This window comes from Eulemur rufifrons, chromosome 3 (assembly GCF_041146395.1).
Source record: "Eulemur rufifrons isolate Redbay chromosome 3, OSU_ERuf_1, whole genome shotgun sequence".
Lineage (NCBI taxonomy): Eukaryota > Metazoa > Chordata > Mammalia > Primates > Lemuridae > Eulemur > Eulemur rufifrons.
Window position 1 is genome coordinate 52225074 of NC_090985.1, and position 27042 is coordinate 52252115.

At 35.0% G+C, this 27042-nt stretch overlaps 1 protein-coding gene across 2 annotated transcripts in view; it reads left to right on the forward strand.

Annotated features, from left to right (window-relative positions):
- NUDCD1 (NudC domain containing 1) overlaps positions 1-27042 on the forward strand; it is an 85688-nt gene that overhangs the window by 39866 nt on the left and 18780 nt on the right. For both annotated transcript variants that reach the window (XM_069466089.1, XM_069466090.1), the window contains 4 exons: positions 1739-1918; positions 9099-9303; positions 14144-14288; positions 19251-19376. In XM_069466089.1, coding sequence (XP_069322190.1) covers positions 1739-1918; positions 9099-9303; positions 14144-14288; positions 19251-19376 — 656 coding nt within the window. The remainder of the gene's footprint in view (positions 1-1738; positions 1919-9098; positions 9304-14143; positions 14289-19250; positions 19377-27042) is intronic.

Here is a 27042-nt window from a genome sequence, read left to right on the forward strand (position 1 = left end):
GAGAAATCGACATGTATATTCCTCCTTTCTTCTCCAAGACCCTTGGTTCTGTAACAGCTTTTAGCTCAGTCCGCAGTAACTCATCAGATTGTTCCAGAACACAGCAGTGCTCTGCTCTAGCTCCATCGTCTCCATCCCCTTCATCCTGTTTCCTTGCCTCAACTAGACAGATATGTTTAGACTCACCTTTCTTTTTTTCTCCCAAGATTGTAATTCTAGAAACATTAATTCTTTTTATGGTTCCCTTTATCTTTCTTTTCTCTTCTAATGTCTTATTCTTTTTCCCCCCAACTATTACTAATATAATTGTGTTATTCCTTTTTTATTTTTTAGTTAACACAGCAGAGCTGTTTTTCTAAACTGTGTTGAGCAAAATTTTTGATAAAAATTATATTTGTGGTCAAATAAGTTTGAAAATGTGGACATACAATATCCCCATTACACATTAAGCATATTAAAGTTTCTAAAAATTTTGAGTGAAAAAGAAAATTTAATTTTAACCCAGCATTTCCCAACTTACTTAACTGTAGAATCCACATTTTGAGACCCACCTATTATTATATTCTGTCCCACACGTGTTGGGAAAAGCTACCCCATAAAATATATAGTGTCTAAGTTTGGGTCTTTATAGGCAGGTAGAACTCTTTGCCCTGCATGTACCTGTGGAGGAAGTATACGAGTTTTTTGTTCGTTCAAGAAATTATAAGCCTGTTCTTAAGTATATGTGAATTGAATATGTGAATGTAGGTGAGAATTTAAAATAAAAACATTGATAGATCTTTCTGTATTACTATATGTAATTCATAATAATATGACAATAAGTTACGATTTTTGACTACTCAGTAAGAAGCTTACAAGTATAATCCACTTTAATGGAGTAACAATATAGTAAAGGACTCACCTGAAATGTATGACTACTTTTTAAAGCAAAAATAACCTATCTTTGTAGGAGAATAAATTTAGTTAACTTACCAAAAATTTTTGGGATACAGTTAATTGTTTACATTTTAAAACTTATAAGTAACACTAATTATTAATAAAATAGGCATGTAAATATATCCAAGTGTGTATAAAAATCATTTCTGTGATAAATATGTTTCATTTTAAAACCCTTTGTCAGTAGTTAGAGCAGGCAGAAAAATAGTCCACACCACACATTTTCCCTTATCCTTAATTTGTGGCCCTTTCCAGTAGACAGTAGGAGATGCCTATTGTATACCTACTGGGAAAGTAGGCAGGCTTTAGTGAAGGAGAGGTTAATCCTTCAGAAGTTGTTATTACAAGTAAGTCAATCACTTTGAAGGTCTAGAGCACTGCTATCCAATAGACATTCCTGTGAGAAGAGGATGTTTTATATGTCTGCTATTTACTACGGTAGCTACTAGCTGTGTGTGGCTGTTGAGCAATTGAAATGTAGCTCCTATGGCTGAGAAATTGAATTTTAGATTTTACTTAATTAAATAGCTACTTGTGGCAAGTGGCTACCACATGCCACAAATTTGCGCAATCTAGAGTAAATTTCATCAGACCCAGTATTTTAAAATAGGGACTTATTTATAGAAAATTAGGTTGTACATTTTTTACCCTTACGAAAAGACCTTTAATAGTAAGCCTTTTTAATAGTACATTTCAATATTTCAATTATAATTAAAATTTACATTCAAACAGCTTCAGAATATTTTTATAACACAGTTTTTATTTGTACTGTCTTATTCTAAAATACTCAATTTTCCTACAGATAAAAAATACGAAATTATTAAGCGTGATATTCTCCGTGGAAAGTCAGTGCCACATTATGCTGCTATTGAACCTGATGGAAGTGGTCTAATGATTGTCTCCTATAAGTCTTTCGAATTTGTGCAGGTTGGTCAAGATCTTGAAGAAAATATGGATGAAGACATGTCTGAGAAAATCAAAGGTAATTTTACTTTTAATCTTCATATAGCTCATATGTTTATGTAAATAAATATTTTATGTCTGTTTTGTTTTCCCAGTTAGGTTATGGCTTCTACCAAGCAAGATAGATACTTATTTTTTCTTCATTTTCTTGTATATTACCCAGAAGAGTCTTTTGTAAAATATACCACCTAAATAGTGTGAGCTGGTTTAATTTAATAATTTTGTAATTACCAAAACCTTTTTTTTCCCATTTAAAAAAGTTTGTTTAGTAAAAAGATGGGAGTGGCCATTCTTGGACACATAAACTCCAGAGAAATGAGGCCAGTGCTTCATGGATAAAAGCTAAATTCCTTCTTATATTGGAAGAAGAGAAAGAAATTTAATAGGGTTACAGTTTTTTCTGTACAAGGCTGGTTTAGGAGTTATAGCAAATTAATTAGTTTCTTTTCTTCTCTTTTTCTTTTCTTTTTTTTTTTTTTTGTTATTTCAACAGATTTTTTTTTTTAACTATTAAGGGGGTACAAATGTTTTAGGTTACATGTATCATTTTTGAGTCCCAGCTATAGGTGTGCCTGTCACCCAGTGTTCACAGTACCCATCAGGTTAGTTTTTTACCCTCCTTTCCACGCCCCCCTGGTTGATTTCCACTGAGTTTAGCTTCCCTCTGTGCACTAATGCACTTCTTGGTTAGTTCCAATTTAATAGTGAGTACTTGTGGTGTTTGTTTTTCTGTTCTTGAGTTACTTCACGTAGGAGAATAGTCTCCAGTTCCATCCATACTGTTGAAAAAGTTATTAATTCGTCTTTTTTTTGGCTGAATAGTACTCCATGGTTTGTGTGTATATAAATATATATATTTATGTACACACCTCACATTTTATTAATCCAATCAAGAATTGATGGGCACTTGGGTTTATTCCACATCTTTGCAATTTTGAATCATGCTACAATAAACAATCTAGTACAGTTGTCTTTTTAATAAGAAGTCTTCTTTTCCTTTGGGTATATCCCCAGTAGTGGGATTGCTGGATCAAATGGTAGGTCCACTTTCAGTTCTTTGAGGAACCTCCACACTTTTCCTTAGAGGTTGTACTAATTTGCAATGTTCCTTTCTCTCTGCATCCATGACAGCAACTATTGTTTTTGGACTTTTCATTTTGTTAATCTTTTGTATTGTTTTTTTGTTTTGTTTTGTTTTGTTTTCTAATTCATTTAGTTCTGCTCTGACCTTCCTTATTTCTGTTCTTCTAGTGGCTTTGGGTTTGGTTTGTTCGTCCTTTTCTAGTTCCTTGAGGTGTGCCATTCGGTTGTTAATTTGTCATCTTTCTGTCTTTTTGATGTAGACATTGAAGGATATGAATTTTCCCCTGAGGAATACTTTTGCCATGTCCCATAGATTTTGATAGCTTGTGTCCCCTTTGTCATTCGGTTCAAAGAATTTTTTGATTTCTATCTTAATTTCATTCTTGATCCAGTAATCATTCAGCAGCAGGTTGTTTAATTTCCATGACTTTGTGTATGTTTTAGTATTTCTCTCATGATTCATTTATAGTTTTATTCTGTTGTGGTCTGAGAAGTATGTGGTATAATTTTGACTTTTTTAAAATTTGTTTTATGGCCTAAGATATGATCAGTCTTGGAGAATATCCCATGTGCTGCTGAGAAGAATGTGTATTCTATAGTTTTGGGGTAGAATGTTCTGTAAATGTCTGTTAGGTCAATTTGATTTAGAGTTTGGTTTAAGTCTATTGTTTCTTTATTTATTTTCTGTTTTGATTATTTGTTGAACTCTGACAGTGGGATGTTGAGGTCCCTATCAGTTACAATGGTGCTATTTATTGTTTTGCTTAGGTCTAGTAAAATTTTCTTTATGTATCTGGGAGCTCCTGTATTGGGTGCATATATGTATGTTTAGGATTGTTATGTCTTCTTGTGGGATAGCTCCTTTTACCATTATATAATGATCCTCTTTGTCTTTCTTTACCTTTGTTGGCTTAAATTCAATTTTATCTGATACGAGAATGGCTATACCTGCTCTCTTTCAATTTACGTTTGCATGGAATATTTTTTTCCATCCTTTCACATTGAGACTATGTGCGTCCTTATGGTTTAGATGTGTTTCCTGAAGACAGCAGATACTTAGGTTGTTTTCCTTATCTATTCAGCCGGCCTATGTCTTCTCAGAGGAGCATTCAGTCCATTAACGTTAAATTGATAGCATTGATATGTGAGCTGTTGTTCTGTTCATCTTGTTAGATAGTCCCTTATTGCTTTGTTTTCCTCTTGTTCTATTGATTTATAAGAGTTGGGAGTTTGGATTTTTTTTTTTAGGTGAATTGACACTGGTGGTAATCTGTTTTGCTGATTTGTGTGTAGTGCAGTTTTGAGTATTTCGTGAAGAGCAGCTCTGGTCCTGGCAATTCCCTCAGTATTTGCTTGTCTGGAAAATATTTAATTTCTTCATCTATTGTGAAACTTAGTTTTGCAGGATACAAAATTCCAGATTGGCAGTTGTTCTGTTTAAGTTGATTGAAGATGGAGTCCCAATCCCTTCTGGCGTGTAAGGTTTCTTCTCCTTAGTCTGGCTTGTTAAAGCTTTCTGCTGTGTTTTGAAATTTCCCTAAATGACCCATTTCTTTAAGTTCTGTTATATCTTTTCTTATGTTGTCTAGCTTTCTAGTGACTTTTTCATTTTTTTAACTTGATTTCTTGAAATTTTTTTTTTTTTTTGCTTCTTTTTGTTGGTTTTCAGCTTTCTCTTCAATTCCATTCATCTTATTTGCCATCCATATTCTGAATTCCTCCATTTCTGTCATTTTGGCTGTTTTCTTGTTGGTGGAGTCCACTACTGTAGCTCCATCGTGTTCCCTTGGCAGTGTTGAACTAGGTAGGTTTTTCATGTTGCCAGGGTTCTTTTGCTTCTTTCTTCTCATCTGGCTCCTCTTCTCTTGTCTCTGGATTAATAGGATTACAGGGCACCTGTTCTCCTTTACTGGGGACTCTCTTGAACCAATTCCAGGCGTGACCGCTGTTCAGGGCTGGGGAGTCCTGAGTGAAGTGTTGGACCTCAGGGATGTTCTGCTGGCCCAGCGGTAGTGGTAGGGACTCAGTAGAGTTGTCTTGGGGTCCAGGCACAACTCTGGAATCTCTGAGGTGGAGTCACAGGCCTGGCGGGAGCCCAGGAGCTACAGGTGCAAAGCCTGGAACTCTGGCACAATGAAGGGTTTCAGTGCTGGCTCTGGGGATTTCTGGGGCTGAGCTGCCCATATGGTGGCTGTTCCACCAGTGTGGGGACTGATGATGTCTAGTTACGCAGGCAGGGGTTTGCCTAAGTGGCTCAAGGTCCGTGTAGACTGGCCAGAGCTTCTGGTCGGCTAAGGTTCTCTCCCAACACCTAAGACCTACTGAGGTATAGCCCCAGGCTTCCCAAGTGGTGCCTCTGGCATCTGAGGCTCCGCTTCTGTTTGCTTCCCATGCCGGGAGGAGTTCTGCTCAGTCCCCAGTCACAGGATAAGACATAGGGGAGCATCTGTTCCCCCTCAAGCCCAGCAGGGGTGATGCAAAGGCTATCACTGGAAGGCTGGGTCCTGAGCAGACCTGGCTCTGTACCAAAATGATCAGGATGTCATCAGTTTCAGAAACCTGGGATTGGCAGGCACCAGATCTCTGCCACACCTGCTCTCTGGTGGAATGTCTCTCTGCAGACTCAGAGCAGCTCTCCATCAGCTCAGAGGTCTGCAGTGGAAGAGGGAGCCACCTCAGAGATTGAGCTGCCTGTAACTTTTGTTTCTCTCCTAAAAGTCATGTGTCCCCTCGGGTTGCCTCTATCCTGCTGTCTTTACCTCTTTGCATCAGTGTCAATTGTATTGGCACCCCCAGCGTAATCTCTAATATGATGGGTGATACCTGTAAGAATCAGCCCCACCCTATTTGATTGAGTTGGTAGGTGCTGCTGTGAGCTATAGAGTTGTTCTCTCTATCAGTGAGTGGTTGATGCTTGCAGGAAAGAGCCAACTGTGGAGATGTTCTTTTATGCCTGTGATAAACTCTAGTCTCTCAGGTGGAGTACTTGAATGCCTCAGGCTTTGGAAGGAGCCTTGTAGCTCCCATGGGGTTGGTTGGTCTCCACCACAGCAGGGATAGATGGAGGAGAGAAGCAGAATGTGGTTAGGTTGTGCTAGCCTCCATGGCTTTGCAAAACCTTGGCAGGGCTCAGAGGTGGTTTTCCTAGCCTCTAGGGTGCACCACTTGGAGGAGGGTCAAGGCAGGCTCTCCAGACCAGGAAGACTGCTTGTGAGGAAGGGACCGCAATTCCCTGACAGCCCAGAGTGCCTGAACACACAGTACTTGGTTACTATGGTGCCGTGGGCTGCCATCTTCCCTGCTGGAGGACCCACCCTAGCCCACAGCATGGCTTTCCTGAGGGGGAGATGGGTGCTCTCCCAGATTGCTGTGTCTTGGACCCCGACGGTATTCTTCTGTCAGTTTCACTTACGTGAGCTCTCTTGCCTCCTGAGTCCAGCTTCCAAACCTCCCTTTTATGTCTTCCAGTGACCTGCTTGTGTCCTGGGGGCACGGGATCTGGCCTGTGTGTCTGACCCTTGGCTGCCAAGAGTCTCCAAGAAACATTGGTGGCAGGGAGCTCCCAAATCAGGTACCCCAGGTCCACTACAGGTCCTCACAGGGAAAGGCATGGGCCACTGTCTGTGGAAACCTCAAACTGCAGGATGTGCCAGCTGGGGAGAGGTGGCAACTGGCGAACTTCTTGGCTCAAACTCTTCTCCGGTTGCAGTGGGTGGTGGAGGGGCAGGGAAAGATAAGAGTCTGAGTGGAAGAAAGCCAGCTCTCCAGCCTCTTGACTCACTCTCCTTAGAGGGGAACCCCGCATGGAATGTCCAAGCTTTGGCATCATGCAAGTTCCCCCACAATTGCTTGGTTACTTCAGTATTTGGACTTGTGGAAGTGGAAAAGCTTCCAAGTAACTTGGTAGCCCGCTGATCACCAAAAGAGTATGGGAGAGAAAAAGGGATTCCTCGTTTCCCCTTTACCTGGGCTCTGAGCCTCTCTGGGTTTGATCCTCCCTGATTTCCTTTTTTTCCATTATCCTCTTCCTTCTCTTCAGAATTTTCCTCTGTGAGGTCCCTGGCAGGCTCTGGCACTTCTTTCTATCATCGACACCTGAGCTGCGTCCCCTTTCCTGTCTCCTTTATCTGAAACCCTTTTTTCTCCAGCACAGTCTGGCAAGGGATGTCTCTAGTCAGCCATCTTGCCCCTCCCTCTTCCAAAAACATTTTTAATAAAATCTGTGTATTAGCTTGATTAGATGTTTAATAAATAATTATCAAATAAATAAATAATGCCTATTTGCTATTAGCATTTGAGAAGCCATTATGATAGCATTGAAGATATTAATCTTTTTAAATAAGCTGAACTAATGTATATGTTCTTACCTTTTGTACTAAAGTGAAAGAAAGTTCCTTGAGGGCAGAATCACTAAGTTTTCTTAATGTTGGTCATGTTTTAGAATGAAAAGATTAACAAGGTCTTTCAGAAGAAACTTAGATTTGTATGTAAAGAATGCACATTCTTTTAAAGCTATTTAAGAGAACATCCCGCTATAGTCATTACTGTTCATATTTCTGATATTCATAGCCAGAGAATAGTATATTTTACTTAACAGATTTTTACAATATTTAATAATCATACATATTACTGTTTGAATTTACTCCCCCAAACAATGGGGTTATTTGGAAAGAAATCAATCTACCTTTTTTTTGAACAATTATTTAAAAGAAAAATTAGTTTTACTATTTTTATACACGTTACAAAGTGAATTCTTAGAAAAGTATTTGAAAATATTAATGTAATAAACATTTGAAAAGTATTTTTCTCAGGTTTATAAATATATGCGCCATTGAATACAAAAACTTGTGCTTGGTGGCCTTTAGCCTTTTAACACCTTGGTTTCCTCATATGTATTTGCTTTTTGTTAGGTTATCTCTAAGCTCCCTTTCTGAATAAATTTTACTGTTATGTCGTAATTATAATGTTAAACTCTCCTTAAGTTTAGCAACAGTAGCTATTCATATCATTAGACCACATGCCCTTTAGAACTCCTTTGATGAGCAGTTTTGAAGGAATGAATGAATGTCTTAATCTTTGGAAATTCTGCCTAGATAACTAGGACCATGCAATTCCAAGATAGATTGCAGCCAGAGCAGAACATAGCATATGTTTAAGTCGCTGTCAGTCCAGGTATTGTTTTTCTTGTTGACAGCTCATGTTATATCTTGAATTCCTCCTGAATTCATTATTTATTTTGTCACAGTATTTTCACAATGATAAAGGAAAAGTGTTGTGATTTTTTTAAAAGTGTGTATAGTTTGACATTTAGCATGCTTAACAGCTTTCTAAGTGTATATGCCGGATTCATTTTCTGTAAACTGCAAGAAGACTGGTGTTGTCTATTGGCTATTTGATATTGTCATAGTAATATAAACAATAATATATATTCTTAAAGACCTAAAACACAGTCTCTAAAGGCGTAGAAAGGCACTCAAAACAACCAACAATTGAGAAAATTATTTAGGTGTTTGTACACTTTGGTGGGAAGGGGATTAAAAAATTCTGACTTTCTCTTTAGTCTGCTTCCATGGCCTTTAATTTATACTAAGACTACATGTGATTTTGCATACTCCTCCCATCCCCATTATCTAGCAGAAGTTATCTATTGAGCGATTATTATATATAAACTGCTTTGCTAGCCTTTGTGGGAAACATATTTTGTATTCTTTTGAACTAAGAATCTATGTGTGTGTGTATGTGTGTGTGTGTGTGTATCTAAATTTAAGGGAAAGGAGAAGGAGGGAGGGAGGGATACAGGAAGGCAGAGAGGGAAGGAATGGGAATTAAGGATTGCTGTCATTAGTGTTTTATAAGTGCTTATCTCCTGAAGCATTAGGTAAACCTGGAAAATGTCAATTGCAATTCCTATAGATCTTTGAGTGAAAATTCCCCAAAGAGATCTGTGTATGTTTGTTTATAATTACTTTTTTGTGAGATGACCATTTGAAAATAATGCTAAAATTCTAAATTCTTTCAGGTAAGTTTTTTTTTTTTCTGGTAGGTTCTGGACTCTAATTTTATATGTTGTAGTCTCTAATATTTTATTACATAATGCATTTTTCTTTTCCCAATAGAACCTCTGTATTACTGGCAACAGACTGAAGATGATTTGACAGTAACAATACAGCTTCCAGAAGGCAGTACTAAGGAGGATATTCAAGTACAGTTTTTGCCTGATCACATCAACATTGTGCTGAGGGATCATCAATTTTTCGAAGGAAAGCTCTATTCATCTATTGATCATGAAAGCAGTACATGGATAATTAAAGAGAATAATAGGTATTTTTATAGTTTTATTTATACCTAAAATTTTATTTTTATTTTAATTTTTTTCTTTTCTTTCCAATATAGTTATGTCTGTATTGTTTTTTATTTTTCTTAAGATAGATTAAAAATAGAATTGCTGGGTTAAAGAGGATAATTGTAGTTGAGATTACAGATAGTATAGTTATCACTTGCAGTATATGGAAGTGTGAAAATTATTATTTTAATTTGTACTTTTTAAAACCTTTTTAATAGAAATAATTTTTTCTGTTAACTTTAATTGGCTGACTAGATAATACATTCCGATTCTTTAAAATTTAAAATATATATGAGGATGTATAGTGAGAAGTCTCTCCAATTCAGGCCTGCCAGTCGCCTATCCTCCCATTCCCCAAAATCCCCATTATTAGTTTTTTTGCAAAGGTATTTTATATATATTCAAGCAGTGTGTGTGTGTGTGTGTGTGTGTATATATATTTAAGAAAAAAATTAACACACACAATACAGTTATATAGCTTGCTTTGTTCACTTTTAATAGCTATCTTGGAGATCTTTCCAGAATAAATATATAACAATTTTTAATTTCTTTTTTATCACTTCATGGTATTTTACTCCAACTCTACCATCATTTTAAAAAATTCTCAGGAGTTCGAGACCAGCCTGAGCAAGAGCGAGACCCTGTCTCTACTAAAAATAGAAAGAAATTATATGGACAGCTAAAAATATAGAGAGAAAAATTAGCTGGGCAGGTGGCGCATGCCTGTAGTCCCAGCTACTTGGGAGGCTGAGGCAGGAGGATTGCTTGAGCCCAGGAGTTTGAGGTTGCTGTGAGCTAGGCTGATGCCACGGCACTCTAGCCTGGGCAACAGAATGAGACTGTCTCAAAAAATAAATAAATAAATTGGTCCTCTATTCTACATTTAGATTGTTTTCAATCTTTTGTTATAGCAAATAACTTCCATATGTATTTATTTATTATTTCACATGTGTAGAAATACATATATAAAGGATAAATTTCTGTAGGTGAAATAGTATTTCTTTGAAAATGGTGGTGGATAAATATTTTCGTATGTACATTGTCCATTTACATTTCTTTTTGCAAATTGTGTATTCAGGACATAAAATAACAAAAGAAATACATGATAAGTTCGAATTCATCAAAATAATTTTCTGTATACCAAAATTGAAAATTTCTGTTCTTCTAAATATCCTAGTAAGAAAACAAAAAGATGAGCCATAGACTGGGAAAAAAATTTTTCACAGTGCTCATCTCAAACAAAGGAGAATTATATTCTCAGTGTATAAGGATGCCCTAAAAATTTATAATAAAAAGATAACCCAATTTTAAAAATGGTCAAATGATTTGAATGGACATGTCACAACAGAAGATATATGAAGGCTGGTAAGCATAAGAAAAAGTAATCATTATCAGTCAGGGAAATTAAAGTCAGAATGAGACATCAATGCATGGCTAAAACTAAAAAGATTGACAGTATCAAATTTTGGCAAGGATATGGAACACTAGCAACTTGTGCATGTCTGGCATGAGTGCAAAATAATGCAGTCACTTTGGCAAACTGTTTAGCAGTTTCTTACCATGTTAAACGTAAACCTACTTTGTAACCCAGCAATTCTACTCAATGTTTACCCAAGAGAAATGAAAGCGCGTGTTAAAAAACAAAGCCAAAACAAATTTGTAAAAGTAGATTCGTAGCAGTATTACTTAGAAAAGCCAAAAATTGGAAACATCTCCAGTGTTCATGAAAAGGTGAATGGATAACTACATGTGGTATATTTATACAATGGAATGCCACTCTGTAATTAAAATAGAATACTGATAGATACAGCAATATGAATTAATCAAAAACATGTGGAGTGAAAGAAGCCAGAGACAAAAAACATACATACCGTATGATTCCATATACGTAAAGTTGTAGAACTGGCAAAACTAATCTATAGTGATAAAAATCAGAAAAGTGGTTACTTATAGGTCATAGGAGTATTGACTGGAAAAGGATACAGGGGTATTCCTGGATGGGGGAAATGTTCAGTAACTTCATTGGGTTACACAGGTGTATGCATTTGTCAAACTCAGTGAATTCTACACTAAAAAATCTGTGAATTTTATTTATAAATTGCACCTCAATAAAAGGAGTAAAAAGTATGCTAAAAAAGATAAACAAAGTTAAGCATCTTATAAAACTATAATCCTTTGCCCCTACTACCATCCCTCTTTGCAAATCTATTGTCTCAGACACAATGCTTCCCAATCATTTGCATTAATAAAATCACTTTCTTTTATTATAGGTCAAGTCCTAGTAATTATGGGATTCAGTGATGGATTAATGAATAGCATTAGGCACTTTTTTAAATGGTCAAATTTTGTCAGAAATGGTTATTTGGTTGATTTAAAATACAACCTAAATCTTTTGATTTAAGTTAATGTTGCACAAAGAATAAATTAAATGTTTTTACACAAAAATAGTTCTTGATTAGTAGTATATGACCCATATGAGTCTGAGATGAGTCTAAATCATGGGAGTCTAAGAAATATGTATCTAATTCAAAGAAAGCTTGAAGTTTTAAAAGCAGGTATCTTAAATTCATTTTATTAATGGCGACATTTGGTGATTTGGTTATAGTTTTTAATATATAAAAAACAATTATCTGAAAGGTTCTTTTAAAAATATTTTATATTTCTACATACGTTATGTAATCATATTTGTATATATGTGAGATTTATGGGTAGCATTTGTAAATTGGCAAACCAACTAGACCATATTTTAAGTCATCAAGCAATAACCCAGCAAAGATCTGGGGCGGGGGGGCGAATAGCTGGAGTTCACACAAATAGTTTTGGCATTCAATACATGAAATATAGACTAGTATTGTTTTTTCATTAAATATAAAGTATTTGATTACAATTTTTGTTATGAAAGATAATTACAGTTTGGTGTAGGTGGTATCATTGATTTGAAAACACATGATTTTATATACTTGATTAAATTTTTATATCTCTCATTGTGAAATAGTTAATGTTCTCTCTCACTTTGGAAGAATTTGTTAAATAATCTGTAGTTTAGTATGTATGGTGTTGCATGTTTCTTTTTGTTTGGATGGCAGGATATGATACTGGTTTAAAATGTAGAAATGCAGTCGTGTGAAAAGGGTTGCCTTGACTGTGTGCAAATTAATGATGGTTCAGAAATTCTTTATAACTGAGATTATATGAACTCTTTCAAACCTTTTTAGGTAGCAACTAAGAACAGTATTTATACATTCTGGTCACGGGGTAAAAGTTCTTTAATCGTTATTTATATATATTTTTTCAGAGAGGCAGAATAGTGCAATAGTGAAGAATAGGGACTTGGAGCCAGACTGCTTTACTAGCTTGTAACCTTGGCAAGTTGCTTAACATCTCAGCGCTTTTTTTTTTCTTACTTGTATAATGGAGATGATAATAGTACTTACAGTACTTTATTTGATTGTGTTGAGCAATAAATGAGTTAAAACATGCAAAGTGCTTAAGATAGCAACTGGCATGTGGTAAGCATTAGGTAGGTATAAGATGCTATCATTACTATTTTCATCATCATCAGTATTATCAAGATTAGCTTTTTCCTTAGAAAATATAACTAAATCTGGGCATTATTGGTTGTGGTGGTAATTTTCAGTGCTAATAATAGGGATTCATATTACATAAGAAAGGTATTATTTTGTATAGTCTCTTAAAATTAGTTTCAGAAAATTTTTTAAGTGCTGTAATTAATTCATGATCTGGTGATAATAACAGCCTTGAAATTTAATAGCTGATAAGTTTGCATGTCCTATTTGATAATTGTGATAATAGTTATTGTGTTCTTGCAGTTGTTTGCTTGTAGTTATGTTCCAGGGCGTGGGTTAGTGTGGCACACGTGTACCAAAGATGGCACGTGCAAAAGGTTACTTTGCTGGGAAACAGCTACCACCACTACACTTTTCTCCCCATTACAGCAACAGCTGCTCCAAAAGCATCTTACTTGGATTTTCTTTCGTATTCTAGAGGAACGTGGGCCAACTTCCCTGTTCTCCTGGGTCCCTAGTCTGCCCTGGCTCAGCTCTCTTTCCTTTTTCTGCTGCATTAGTCCTTGATCTCAGGGCTCCCTGACAGCCCCTTTTCAGTGCATTTGGAACTTCTGTTTAATGGCTTAACTGTACAGAATTAGATTTTAAATAAGTGAACAGAGAACACATTAACATCTTTTCTTCTTGTATTTCCAAAGTTAATTTTTTTCCTAGGTCCTATATTTCTTTTCAATTCTTTAAAATCTGTATTTTAAAAATTAATATTTATATTGATTTAACTGCCTGATCTTCAGATTAATAATCATATGTTGTGGCTATTAGTTTGTGAAAATAAAGTTAATTGTTGGTTTCACACATAAAGAGATACCTTTTAGTTACAGGCCCTTTCCAATTTGCTTACATACGCACCCCCACCCCCATTCCCCAAACATCTCATAGATCCATGCTTCTTGCATATTTGTTACTTAAGTTCAGTAACATACTGCACACGTGGACTACAACAGTACTTTCTGGGTGGTCTCACTCTTACCAGTCACTTCTCTCTTCAAGAGATTTGATGTACCATTTCTGGTGGTACTTTTTGTTTGTTTATTAAATCTAAATTATTTACCTTCAGATTATAGGTTTCCCATGACATGCAAAACTACAATGAACAAGATTTTTGGTAAAACATTCTCTTTTGGTAAAACACTAGATGGGTTATTTCTGTAGAAGATTCTTCTGTTTGTTATGGATTGTATAATTTGTGTAGTTGCTCATGTAACATCACTTTTCTCGTTTAAACTTGTAGCTTGGAGATTTCCTTGATTAAGAAGAATGAAGGACTGACATGGCCAGAGCTAGTAGCTGGTGATAAACAAGGGGAACTTATAAGAGATTCAGCCCAGTGTGCTGCAATAGCTGAACGTTTGATGCATTTGACCTCTGAAGAACTGGTAAGCAGTTGCAATAGTGTGACTTTCGAAGGATCCAAAAGTATGTTATGTTAGGATTATGCCATGTTTTTCAAACATTATCTTGCTTTTCCTAATATAAAAGACACAGATCAGGTACTGTTGACCTGACTGATGTTTGAATGTGGCTTAAAGTTATAATATTTATTTCTTATACTATGTGAATACATGTATGTGTGAGCATATTATGTAGGGTGTTTGTGGGTGTGTATGCATGTATCTCTCTCTCTCTCTCCATATGCTCTCCTTAGAAGAATCAACTGACCAGTGCCAGTAGGGACAAAAATTACCATTTTACAGTCTATTTGCTAATAATATACTTAACATTGTTGGTATTTTCAAGGTCATCTTAGAATACCACAAGGAGATGCATGTGTGTGCACGCATGTGTGTGTGTGTGTGTGTGTGTGTGTATAATCTCATACATGAGTTATTTTTGATTGATAAAGTAAATTCATTGCAATGATTAAAATGACAACACTCAACCATGGGCCAGGCGTGGTGGCTCACACCTGTAATCCTAGCACTCTGGGAGGCCAAGGCGGGAGGATCACTTGCAGTCAGGAGTTCGAGACCACCCTCAGCAAGAGGGAGACCCCATCTCTACTAAAAATAAAAAAAAAGTTAGCCGGGCAACTAAAAATAGAAACAAAAAAAATTAGCCAGGCATGGTGTCATGAACCTGTAGTCCCAGCTACTCGGGAGGCTGAGGCAGGAGGATCGCTTGAGCCCAGGAGTTTGAGGTTGCTGTGAGCTAAGTTGATGCCACAGCACTCTAGTCTGGGTGACAGAGCAAGACTCTGTCTCAAAAAAAAAAAAAATTCAACCATGAGATTCCCATTCTAATGACTTGTAAGATCATGTTAAGAATTTGAACAAATACAACAATACACCAGAATTTCAGTTTTATTTTCATTTTCAAAAATTATATCAGCATTTTTTTTTTTTTTTTTGAGACAGAGTCTCACTCTGTTGCCCAGGCTAGAGTGAATGCTGTGGCGTCAGCCTAGCTCACAGCAACCTCAAACTCCTGAGCTCAAGGGATCCTCCTGTCTCAGCCTCCCGAGTAGCTGGGACTACAGGCATGCACCACCATGCCCGGCTAATTTTTTCTCTCTATATTTTTAGCTGTCCATATAATTTCTTTCTATTTTTAGTAGAGATGGGGTCTCGCTCTTGCTCAGGCTGGTCTCAAACTCCTGAGCTCAAACGATCCACCCACCTCGGCCTCCCAGAGTGCTAGGATTACAGGCGTGAGCCACCGCGCCCGGCCTATATCAGCATTTTTAAAATGTCTGATTTATTGCCATCTTGAAATATAGTAATGAGAAATACTGTATGAAGAATGATTTACACTATAGGAGTAACTGTATCCTAAGGTAGAAAAGGATTAGAATACTCAAAGTGAATATCTCTATCAAAAAAAAAAAAACATAGCCAAAATACAGAAAGCAGGTATTATGTTTGCCAGCAATAATTGAAAATTTCAGAAATCATTGAAATTCATATGCAGGACTGCAAACCTTTGATTACATAGCCCTTTTTACAACATGCCATGAGGTCTACATTGCCTTATGTTCATTCATTCAGCAAGTATTTATTGTAGTAGGCTCTGGGGATATAATAGTGATAGTAGTAGAGGCTTGTTGTGAGATTGTAGATAATTGCCATTAACTGCTTTTGAAATTTGATGTTTTCAGATGAATATTGGTGCTTATAAGAAAGCTGTTGATGCCGGAACACAAGTGTGTTTGTTACATTTTGAAAAAACATAGAATCTTGTCATCTGCAGCTAAATCAGTTTTGTGTTTTTCAAATCTTTATATTTGCCTTACAGCGAGGATTAGGACCTTTACTCCACTGTTACCTAGAAATTATGAATGGTAAAAGCAGACATTTTTGCCCTATTTGTGATGTTTTGGGAAAGGAATTGGATATTTTATCATTAAGTATGATAGATTTTTATCACATTGACGAAATTTCCTTCTGTCCCAGTGTGCTGAAAGTTTTTATTATAAATGACTATAGAATTTTCTGGCTTCGTGGGATAAACCTCACTTGGTCATCATGTATTATTCTTTTTACATATTCTGGATTTGATTTGCTCATATTTTGTTTAGGACTTTTATATCTGTTTGTGAGGAATATTGGGTAGTTTAGTTTGGTTTTGTCTTTTACTATCCTTTCCCAGTTTTAGTATTTGGGTAATGCTGGCTTCATAAAATGATTAGGGAAGTGCTCCCTACTCTGTTTCTGCAAGAATTTGTATAGAATTGGTGTTATATATATATTTTCTTTAAATGTTTGGTAGAATTTGTCAGTGAAACCATCAGGGCCTGGAGTTTTCTTTTTTGGAAGGTTTTTTTCTATGAATTGAATTTCTTTAACAGATATAAGACAGTTTTGCACATCTACTTCCATTGAGTTTTTTTTTTTCTATTTTCAATTTCTTCATTTCTGTTACTATGTTTACTATTTTCTCCCCTTTTGCTTACTTGGGATTTATTTTGCCTTTTTTTTTTTTTTTATGTTTTTGAAAGTGATAGCTTAGATGGTTGATTTTTGACTTTTCTCTTCAAATGAAAGCATCTAATGCTACATACTTCCTTCTAAACACTACTTTAGTTGCATTTTGCAAATTTTCAGCTTATCTTAATTCCATGAGCAATTGATTTAATCTAATACTAGGTTTCACTCTTTACATGGCTGGTTTATTCTTTGTTCTTACTCCTAGGGCAAAACTTTTTATTTATCTCAACTTAAAGGCCAGGATGTTTACCAGGGTTTTCCCTCCTGTGTGGCCCCTCAGCTCTAATTTTTTTCTCCCAAGCACTTTGATAATACCCAAACTATGCTTATTAGCCCCTTATTTGCTGTTTTCTGCTTATCTTTTTCAACTCAGCTTAGAAATCAGTAGATGGCCCTTGGAAAGCAGCATGGCAAGTTTGACTCTGCTTTTTCTCTGTAATCTTGTCCTGTTGAGTACTAGCTGCCTTTATAGTCTTGAACTTTTAATTTTTTCTATCTCTAACATATGGATAGTAAGAAGAGGGAGGAGGAGAATTGTGTAGGGTAGCTTCTGTATTCCACAGGACGTATATGTCTCCTTGAGTCACTGTGACAGAATGGTACCGACTAACCAAGAGATTGCTGGAAGTGCCTTTTTAGTTAGCCACAGCAACCATAATTGTTCCTATTGATATTTAGACGGAGCCAATAGACACAACTAGATGGTCCCATATCTTAGTGGGGACATGGACAGATACTGATTACACAGATCCTCTAGAACTCCTAGCCTCTTGGTTTTACACTCTCTCAGGTCATTCCATTAAGTTCTCAATAACTTAGGAAGTAACGTAACTCTGTATTTTGGCAAACTAAGTGTGTGTACATTTGGTCAAATATAGAATCATATTTCTGTTACATACAAATGTATGTTAATTTATTGCTTAATTATTGTGATCTTATTACTCTGCAAGGGACATAAGACCAGACAGTAATCCTGGCATTTAAGCAAGGGAACATATTGAAATTACTTTTATGATTTTATTTATTTCTACTTTTGGCTTATTATTAACTATACTTCTATGTTTTTGTTTGGATAGATATTTGTGTGTGTGTGTATGTGTTCAGTGGTTGTTCTAGATTTTATAGTATACAACTTTGACTTATCACCATCTATCTTCAAAAAATATATCACTTCACTTATAATTTAAGAACTTTATATTTCTATTCCTTCATCCTTAGTATAATCGTCATACATTTTATATTCTACTTGTTATAAACCTCGTAATATATTATTATTTTAGCCATAGTCCTCTTTTAAAGAGATTAAAAATGCAAAACCAAGTCGTTCGTTTACTCACATATTTGCCATTTCCTCTGTTGTTCATTCCTTTATGTTGACTCATATTTCCATCTGAGATAATTTTTTCTTGGATAAAGAATTTTCCTTAGCATTTCTTGTATTGTAGATTTGATGGTGATAAATTCTGTCAGCTTTTGTCTGCAAAAATATTTATCTTCCTTTTTTCAAAGTTATTTTTCTAATGTATATAATTCAGCATTAACAGAGTTGTTGTTTTTTCTTTTTTTTTCCTTTTCTTTCAGAACTTCATCCCAAAACAGTATTAGATTTGCAGGGGGGAAGAAAAAACCTTCAGATACACTCCTTTGATTCTGGGTTACATAGTTTCTGATGAGAAGTCAGTTGTCTTTTGTGTCTTTGTTCCTTTGTACATATTTTTTTTCCTCTGCTTTTAGGATTTTCTCTTTATTACTGCTTTTCAGCAATTTTGTTATAATATGACTTGCTGTAATTTTTCGTTTTTAAAAAAATGTTTGTTACACATGGGGTAAATCTATATGATTATAGTTTTCATCAAATTTGAAAAAGTTTTTGTCATTATTTCTTCACAGTTTTTTTCCATTCTTTCTGCCCTCTTCTAGTTACTTCCACATAGACCACTTAATGTTGTTCCACAGGTCACTGGGTTTCTCTGTTTTTATTTTTTGTCTTTGTGCTTCACTTTGCATAGTCTCTATTGCTATTTCAAGCTCGCTGGACTTTTCTTCTGCAATGTCTAATCAACTGTCTATCCCATCTGTTTTGTTTTCCTTTAAGGTTTGTATTTTCATATCTAGAAGTTCAGTTTGGTTCTTTTTTATGTCTTCCATCTCTCTTTCTCAATGTGTTCGTGTTTTCCATTACATCTTTTAGTATATAGAACATGTTTGTAATAACTGTTTTAATGTCCTTTTCTGCTGACTCTATCATTCTGTCATTTCTATGTCTGTTTTTTTAATTATGTTTTATTGGTCATAGGTTTGAAATTAGTTTTTAATTATTGCTATAATCTTAACATATTTAAGCATAGAGATATCCATACCCTTATTGTTGTTTGTTTGTTTTACTTATTTACTTATTTTATTTTCTGGTCTAAGAATCCAAATCCAGATAAAGAAAAACCTCCGTGTAATGCTCAAGAGTTAGAAGAATGTGATATTTTCTTTGAGGAGAGCTCCAGTTTATGCAGATTTGATGGCAGTACATTAAAAACTACTCATGTGGTAAGTTCTTGAACCTACTATTTCTAAAACTTTGTGAATAAAATAGAGTTACTCAGATGATAATTGAATGATCAAATATATGTTTGGCAAACATAACTTGATTGGCAGTTATTGGCTGTGATAAATCTCATCATTCTTTAAAGTAGCATCTTTCCATAACACCATACCCAATAATACAGTATTATATTGTTTTGGTACTACTATATGTTGGTATCTTTCAATTGGCTGTTTTCTTTGCAGATGTTTGATATACAATTGTGACCCTGCAATGTGTAACTCTTCATATTTACTTTTTTCATTCAACATTATGCCATAAGCATTTCCTTGTATTACTTAAATCTCTGATTTAACGGTTGTATTATACTATGATGTTGGTTGTGTGTGTGTTTAGTGGTTGTCTCCATATTGCAATATACTTTTTTAGTCACTTTTTAAAACTGCATTATTTATGATGATGCTATTTTTAAAAATCCCTTTGTTAGTTGAAGCCTTTTCTATATTCAGATATCTACCTAATAAAGAGTTCTAGAATTCAAATGAATGAATCATAGTCTAAGCCTCTTGCAAATTTATTTCCACTTTATATTCTCATTAGTAATGTTTATAGTTATTGTATGTTTCACTGAATCTTTACCTTCAGTTTTTTGTGTGATCTTTACTAATTGGTTTGCAATATATAGGATCTTATTTTTATCTGTGTTTTTTACTGTTGACTGTTTCATGTATTAACTATTTCTTTTGTGAAGAATTTTTTCATTTATTTGTCTCAATGTTTCGTATTTGTGTGACCTATTTTAAATTTGGAAAACCCTTCTATATCAAGTGATTTAACTTTTTCCTTATTTTTTTGCGTTTTGGAATGTTTTTATTCAACTCATTCTCATCTGAGACTTTTTCCCTTCCTCTCTCTGGTGTGCCATACATTGCATTCTGTTTAGAAGCTCTGAGAGATTGTGCATCAAGATGCTGAGGAATACTGCCTGTAGTGGCTTGGTGTGATAAATGTAGATTTTTTTTTTAATTTAGAACCTCTTTTAAATATTAGATATTCCTGCTTAGGGAAATCCTTAATCGTTTGTTAACACCATATACCCTTGTGTGTGTTTTATAGAGTTGTTTATATGAGAAGGGTCTTTAGCAAATTAGGAGCTAATTTGGAGCTATGCACATAGAAATTAATTTAGTTTCATTACTAACACCAGAAGTGATGGGGCTTTAGGAGACTCAGTCCAAACAAAGGCAACAGAAGAAATTGAGAAAAATGTTACTTGTTTGTTGCTCTTTTTTTAGACCTCAGAGTCTTTGGTACAGGGCTTAAAGGCTCTGTTTTCAAGAAAAGTCTTGAAAATTTCTGTCAGATTTGGGCTAGGGTTTCTTTGTCATGTAAAGGTTTAGGGGGAAAGTGTATTCTAGCAGAATCATGTAACCAAAGTTAAAAATGTCACAGGAACTTGGTTTACTAGATCTAAGTTCTAGGCCAGCATCTTACTGGTTAAAAGGAAATCTGTTCCTCTCATTCACTGTTCCTTCTAGTGTGTTTTTATATACTTATCAGCTTTCTTTAATGGCTGGGCATTTTAGCACTCAGGTTGTAAAAGTGAGCATTTCTAGATTATACCTATGGAGACAAATGAGGTGAAATGGCATAGGACCAATGGCTAGGCAAAAGTGCCATTGAAGCTGTACCCAAAGTAAGTTCTTACTCTTAAAACTAATTTCTGTCTCTGCATTGCTCTCCTTCCCATCTATAACACTAATAAGTTCCAAAAAGCGCATAGACAACATCTTGCTCACCACAGTGTCTCCCGCACCTCCCAAAGGTTCTGATTCATAATGAGTACTTAATAAATATTTTTAGACTTATCATCTGTTAGTGACAGTCATTAAAATAAAAAATTATTTTAGCTCCATCTTGGATCTCAAGAAATTTGCCTATACCTTTCAGTCTCCCCCTTCCTACTCAATCATTCTTCTGAATGAAGAGTAAACAATGTTCTTGGTCAGATAGTCAGAACTGTTTAGATTTTCAAGGAGTTTTGCTTTGTAGTTGTTGTAGTTTATTTCTGATATAATTCCATAGATTATTCCCTTAATTGTGAGTAAATAAGGGCCATAATACAGCTACTCTTCTGTTTATTGCCTTGGCTTAAATTTTAGAGAATCCATCTCACATGTGACTGATAGAAGACTCTTAAATCTAACTAACTGAGATTATTGTACTTGTAATGAAGAATCTGGCCACTCTTCCTAAAGTTATAGTCGTAGGAGCTATAACTCCTACGTACTGTTTTCTAGTTACCTTTTACAGGGAAGGCACCTGATCTTAGGTATCATAAAATGCTATCATTTAAAGATAGCCTCTCTAGGAATTCAGTTCATCTTAGTACTGCTGAGTAGTGTTGATCAGTAGGTTAATGTTGGTCACTGGGAGACCCCCAATTAATGATATTTCTCTTCATTTCCTGTGTTTGAGCGTATTATTAAAACGAAGACATGACAGAGGACCAAAAGAAAACCTTATTACTGATAAATTACAATACAAAAGCGTAGTGGATATACTCGCTAAACCATAGAATTTAGCAGATTTAACCATAGTCACAAGCAATGCAAAATCAGCTCTGGCTGCTGCTGAAGGGGCAGTGGAGGCCTCTTATTTCCTGAGGCCTCTAGCTTTTTGGAGGAAAAAGCAATAGAACTGAGTAGAATATACCTGGATTTTTTTCTTATATTTACCAACCAACCAGATGTCACTTCACTCCTCAGAAATTTATGAAAGCTAGAATGTCATAGCAGTGGATCTTCTCAGTGTTGTAGATGAAAACATCAAGAATGGGGAAGAAATGTAATATATACTAAACAGGGACTATCCTTTCAACTTTGAAGAAACTCTAGATTTGTAGAACTAACTATATTTCATTTTCTTCATTTTACAGACATATTAAGCCAAGCTGAGATAGATGAAATGAAATCAAAGATAGAGCCGATAGTAGAAACTAGATCTGTGAGCTTCCTTCTGGTATGCTTTGTCATTAGTTTTCCTAAACACCAGCATCAGTACTATTTGGAGATCCTAAGCCACTACAGTCAGTCCCTACTTCTGAATAAAATGTGCTTCTAAGGAATGTTAATGATAGACTTCTGTAATAAGTAGGTTTATACTCAAAAAGTTAAGAACAGAGTGAGACTGTCTCAAAAAAAAAAAAAAAAAAAAAAGTTAAGAAATGTACGCTCATTCTACCATATTTTTTAGATACAATATTTGATGAAAATTTTTCAGCATTCTGTATATACTTTTTTAATTTTTTAATCACAGTTCAGGGTTTAATTGCTGATTTAAGTCCAATTAGCATATGATTAGAGCTAAAGATTCTTTGTTTCACTTGGATTAAATCTGAGATCAAATTTTTATAATTGTATGCACTTTGAATTTTTTATTAGTGATTTTTGTAAATGTAGATAAAAATGCAGTCAAGTAAAAATGCATAAACATTGCTGTTTAAGTAGAATAGATGTAAATGGGACAGCTTCTAAAGGGAGATTTGGCACATTAGTGTTCGTATTATGTGAAAGTCAGGGTCTTCGTGCTCAAATGTGACTAATTTAAAAGTGGTTTCTTGATGTACCCAAGAGCAGCAGTCCACATCCTTTTTGGCAGCAGGGACTGGTTTCATGGAAGACAATTTTTCCACGGGGATGGGGGCAGGCGGTAGGTGAAGCTCAGGGGGTGATGTGATGGGAAGTGGCTATAAATGGAGATGAAGCTTTGCCAACTCACCCACCACTCACCTCCTGCTGTGTGGCCCCAGAATTTTTCCACAGATGGTGGCGGGGGTGGTGGGCTGGGGGATTGGCTCAGGCGATGCACAGCCCTGTTTTTAACAGGCCACAGACCGGTACCAGCCTGCAGCCTAGAGTTTGGGGGCCACAGCCCAAGAGTGTACCTATTGGCTTGTCATGAGAGGAAGGAAATGAAGGAGGCTATAATATTTTGGATCTTTCAGTGGTACATCTACTTTAAGAACCAAACTTCTTTATGAAAAATTTGTACCCTAAATCTTATTTCCTTCTCCAGTATTCACTCCAGTTTCTCTCTTCTTGATTTCATTTGTCATAACTTTGGACAATTTGAAATTACCTTATATGGAAAGGTTTATATATGTCCTTATAGTTTGAGAAAAAAATATTCTAACAAAAAGGTCAGACTCTGCTTTAAATGACAGATTTCCTAGCATGTAAGTTTCCCTGAAAGAATTGGATATTAGGGTTAAGATTTGCCATTTGGAAAATAAAATGTTAGGTAAATACATGAAGCAGCACAATAAAAGAGAAATATTATTAATAAATATCAGAACTGAATAAGAAAGTCACTGAGTTGTAACGTTCAAATCAGAATTCAGGTAGAATTAAAGGTGAATTATTTGTACTTTTATCTTGGGAGCTAAGTCACTGAGGTGTAATGCTCAAATCAGAATTCAGATAGAATTGAAAATGGATTATTTTTACTTTTAAGAACTGTGCTATCCAGAATATTAGCCACTGGCCATATAGTGGCTATTGAGCAATTGAAATGTGACCAGTCTGAATTGAGATGTGCTGTAAATATAAAATACACAACCAGGTTTTGAAGAATTAGCATGAAAAAATACATAGAAATATATTAGTAATAAATTTTTTTATTTTTATGTTAAAATGATAATAGTTTGGATAGGTTTGCTTAAATAAAATATATTATTAAAATTAATTTCTCCTATTTCTTTTTATGTTTTAATATGACTACTAGAAAATTTCAAATTGTGTATGTGGCTCCCATTTTCTGTTTGACAAATGAATCTATAGTGATCAAATTAAATGTAGACTTGAGTGACCAAAAGGTGATAGGATATTTTTAAAAATTAGATTGTGGTGAATTTCTAAGATCAGATAGTAGTCATCATATATTGCTTAAAACATAAGGTTGAAACACCTGAAAAGAATATTTGCAACTTTTAAATAAACTCATCAAGGCAAGAAGCAGAAGAGTAGCAAACAGGAAATAATTCTTTTCAATTGATGTCATTATGAAGGGAAGTAGGAAAGGCATGTACTCTGTATTGTTAATTCTTTCAAGAAGATATTAAGGACAGAATTAGAAGTTATAGGGAAGGGAAATATATTTAGAAAGTATCTAAACCAATAGTTTTTGGTATCAGGACCCTTTTGCATTCTTGAGCTTTTTGGTACTTAATTTTTATATTTAGATTATACTGTCAAAATTTATCATATTAAAAATTAAGAAAGTTTTAAATTATTTACTTAAAAATAATAACCAATTACTTGTTAACACATCTAATATTTTCTAATGAAAATAAGGATATTTCCCAGAGCCAAAGAAAAGTAAGAGAAATATTGTTTTACGTTTCATAGATCTCTTTAATGTCTGTGTTAATATAGTTGTATTCTCATATCTGCTTCTACATTCAATCTATTGTAATATGATACTTTGGTTGAAATATATGAAGAAAATTCATCTTCATACAGATATTTAATGGGAAAAGAGGGGTATATTTAAAATAATGTTTCATATAATGGTGGATTTTTTTCTTTGATTTTATATCAAAATTCGACAAGTGTTTAGTTTCTTAAAGATTAGTTTCACTGTGGAGTCTGAGACTGATTAATAAACTTTTCATATTCTGTTACTTTAAAATTTGTTGGTTTTTTATATATTTTGGATGTTGTACCCATGGAGATCATTTGGAAATACTGGTTCTCTAGCTTATATGGATTTTCCAAGTATTAATCCATTTCATTAATCAGTATAAACACATACATACAGAAACATTGTTGATATAGCACTGATCTTACCAGAAAAGTTTTTAAGGACCGACAAGCTATCATCCTCATAAAGTGATAATTCTAAGTTTTCCAAAATTCTAAGTTTTGTTCAGAAATTCAAATTTTATCATTGGCAACAACTACTTTGAGTTATTCTCCTCGAAGTGACAGACACTTCATTTACTTTTGAGAAAATGTTTGCCAAATACCCAATTCTGAATAACCATAGTTTGTTTGTCAGTGATTGTTTCAAGTAAAAATGATATTCCATGAAAATGTGGCCATTTCAGTGTTTGCAACTCATGACTCTTAAGTGCTTTTCCTTGAGACAAACAGTACCTTGTTATGCAACAGAACTGCTTTATATGTATTTGCCATTAGTCATAGAGAATACTAAAAAGACATGTACTCAAGTCAAGATTTAATAAAATTAATCATTTTACTTCTTTCTCAAAGACATTTTAAACTGAAACTGGCATTTTCTTTACTATGAGTACATGGCAGTGAAGAATGCAGTGACTACTGGTAATTACTAATAGTGGTTTGGTGTGGTGCCATAATTTGTGCTATGTATGACTCCAGCAGTTTTACCTACTATTCCTTTTGTATCATCCATACAAATTTAAAAATAGTGAGAGAGCAATTTATATCCTAGCATTGTTATGAAAATAGTTTTAAGTTTATGGACTTCCTGAAGGTGTCTCTCAGAAGATCCCTACCCCAACCCAGTAGGTTTCTGCACATCATACTTTGGGAATGGCTCATCTAAAGTAGAGATTATATGTATGTGATACTCACACATTTATAATAATATAGCACTAATTATTAGAGAGTTACAGAAGAGCAGGTATGTCAAGGACTATGAAGGTTCTGAGATTTTACCCTATTTGCAAGCTAACAAGCTAGTCTGCCATAGTTTGATGGATGGTGGCAGACTGTGACAGGAGACTCCTGGGTTGGAGACTTTATTACTTTGAATAGCAAACAGCACAAGCATCAGCACATTTATGTCAATTTCCCAAGTCCACAGTTCCCACTGGGTGAAACAGATGGATCCCCACCTACATCAATAGGTTGTATAACAGGAGAGAAAACTTGAGCTTAGGGAACCTGAATCTTTAATAATGATCAATTAGTATGCTTCCCCCTGTCTCTGGAGGGAGACCCTCTATCTTCTAAGGCTGTTCGTTATGCAGACATCCTTGGAAATGTAGTTCAGAATAAAGAGAAGTAAGTATTTCTGGTTGCAAAATATGCAGAAACTCACACTGATAGAGAGTTGACTTCTAAAGATATGAAGAGAAACTGGGCCAGGCATGGTACCTCACACCTGTAATCTCAGTGTTTTGGGAAGCTAAGATGGGAGGATCACTTGAGGCCAAGAGTTTGAGACTAGCCTGGGCAACATAGTGAGATCCCATTGCTAAAATATGAAATAAAATTAGCTGGACATGGTGGCACATGTCTTATGGTCCTAGCTGCTCAGGAAGCTGGGGCAGGAGGATCACTTGTGCCTGTCTTTAAAAGAAAGAAGAAGAAGAGAACTATATCTACAGGTAATTGAAAATTTTTTTCTTGGTAGATTCATTGGACCCATAGACTAGAGTGGCTGATGATGTGAGTGGTATTTTTTTTTGCTTTATATTCTAATAACTAAAAAGTTTTTACTGTAAAGATATTTGTTGCAACAGTAATTGCTGTTTATAATACTGTGTAATGTAATGCAATGCTCCATATTAGTATATAGTATACGTGAGTATATTAATATATATGTGTGTGTACATATATGTTATACTTGTTTATGCTCTATACTACTCTTAGATGTGACAATTATGCAGAGTCATTTAGATGA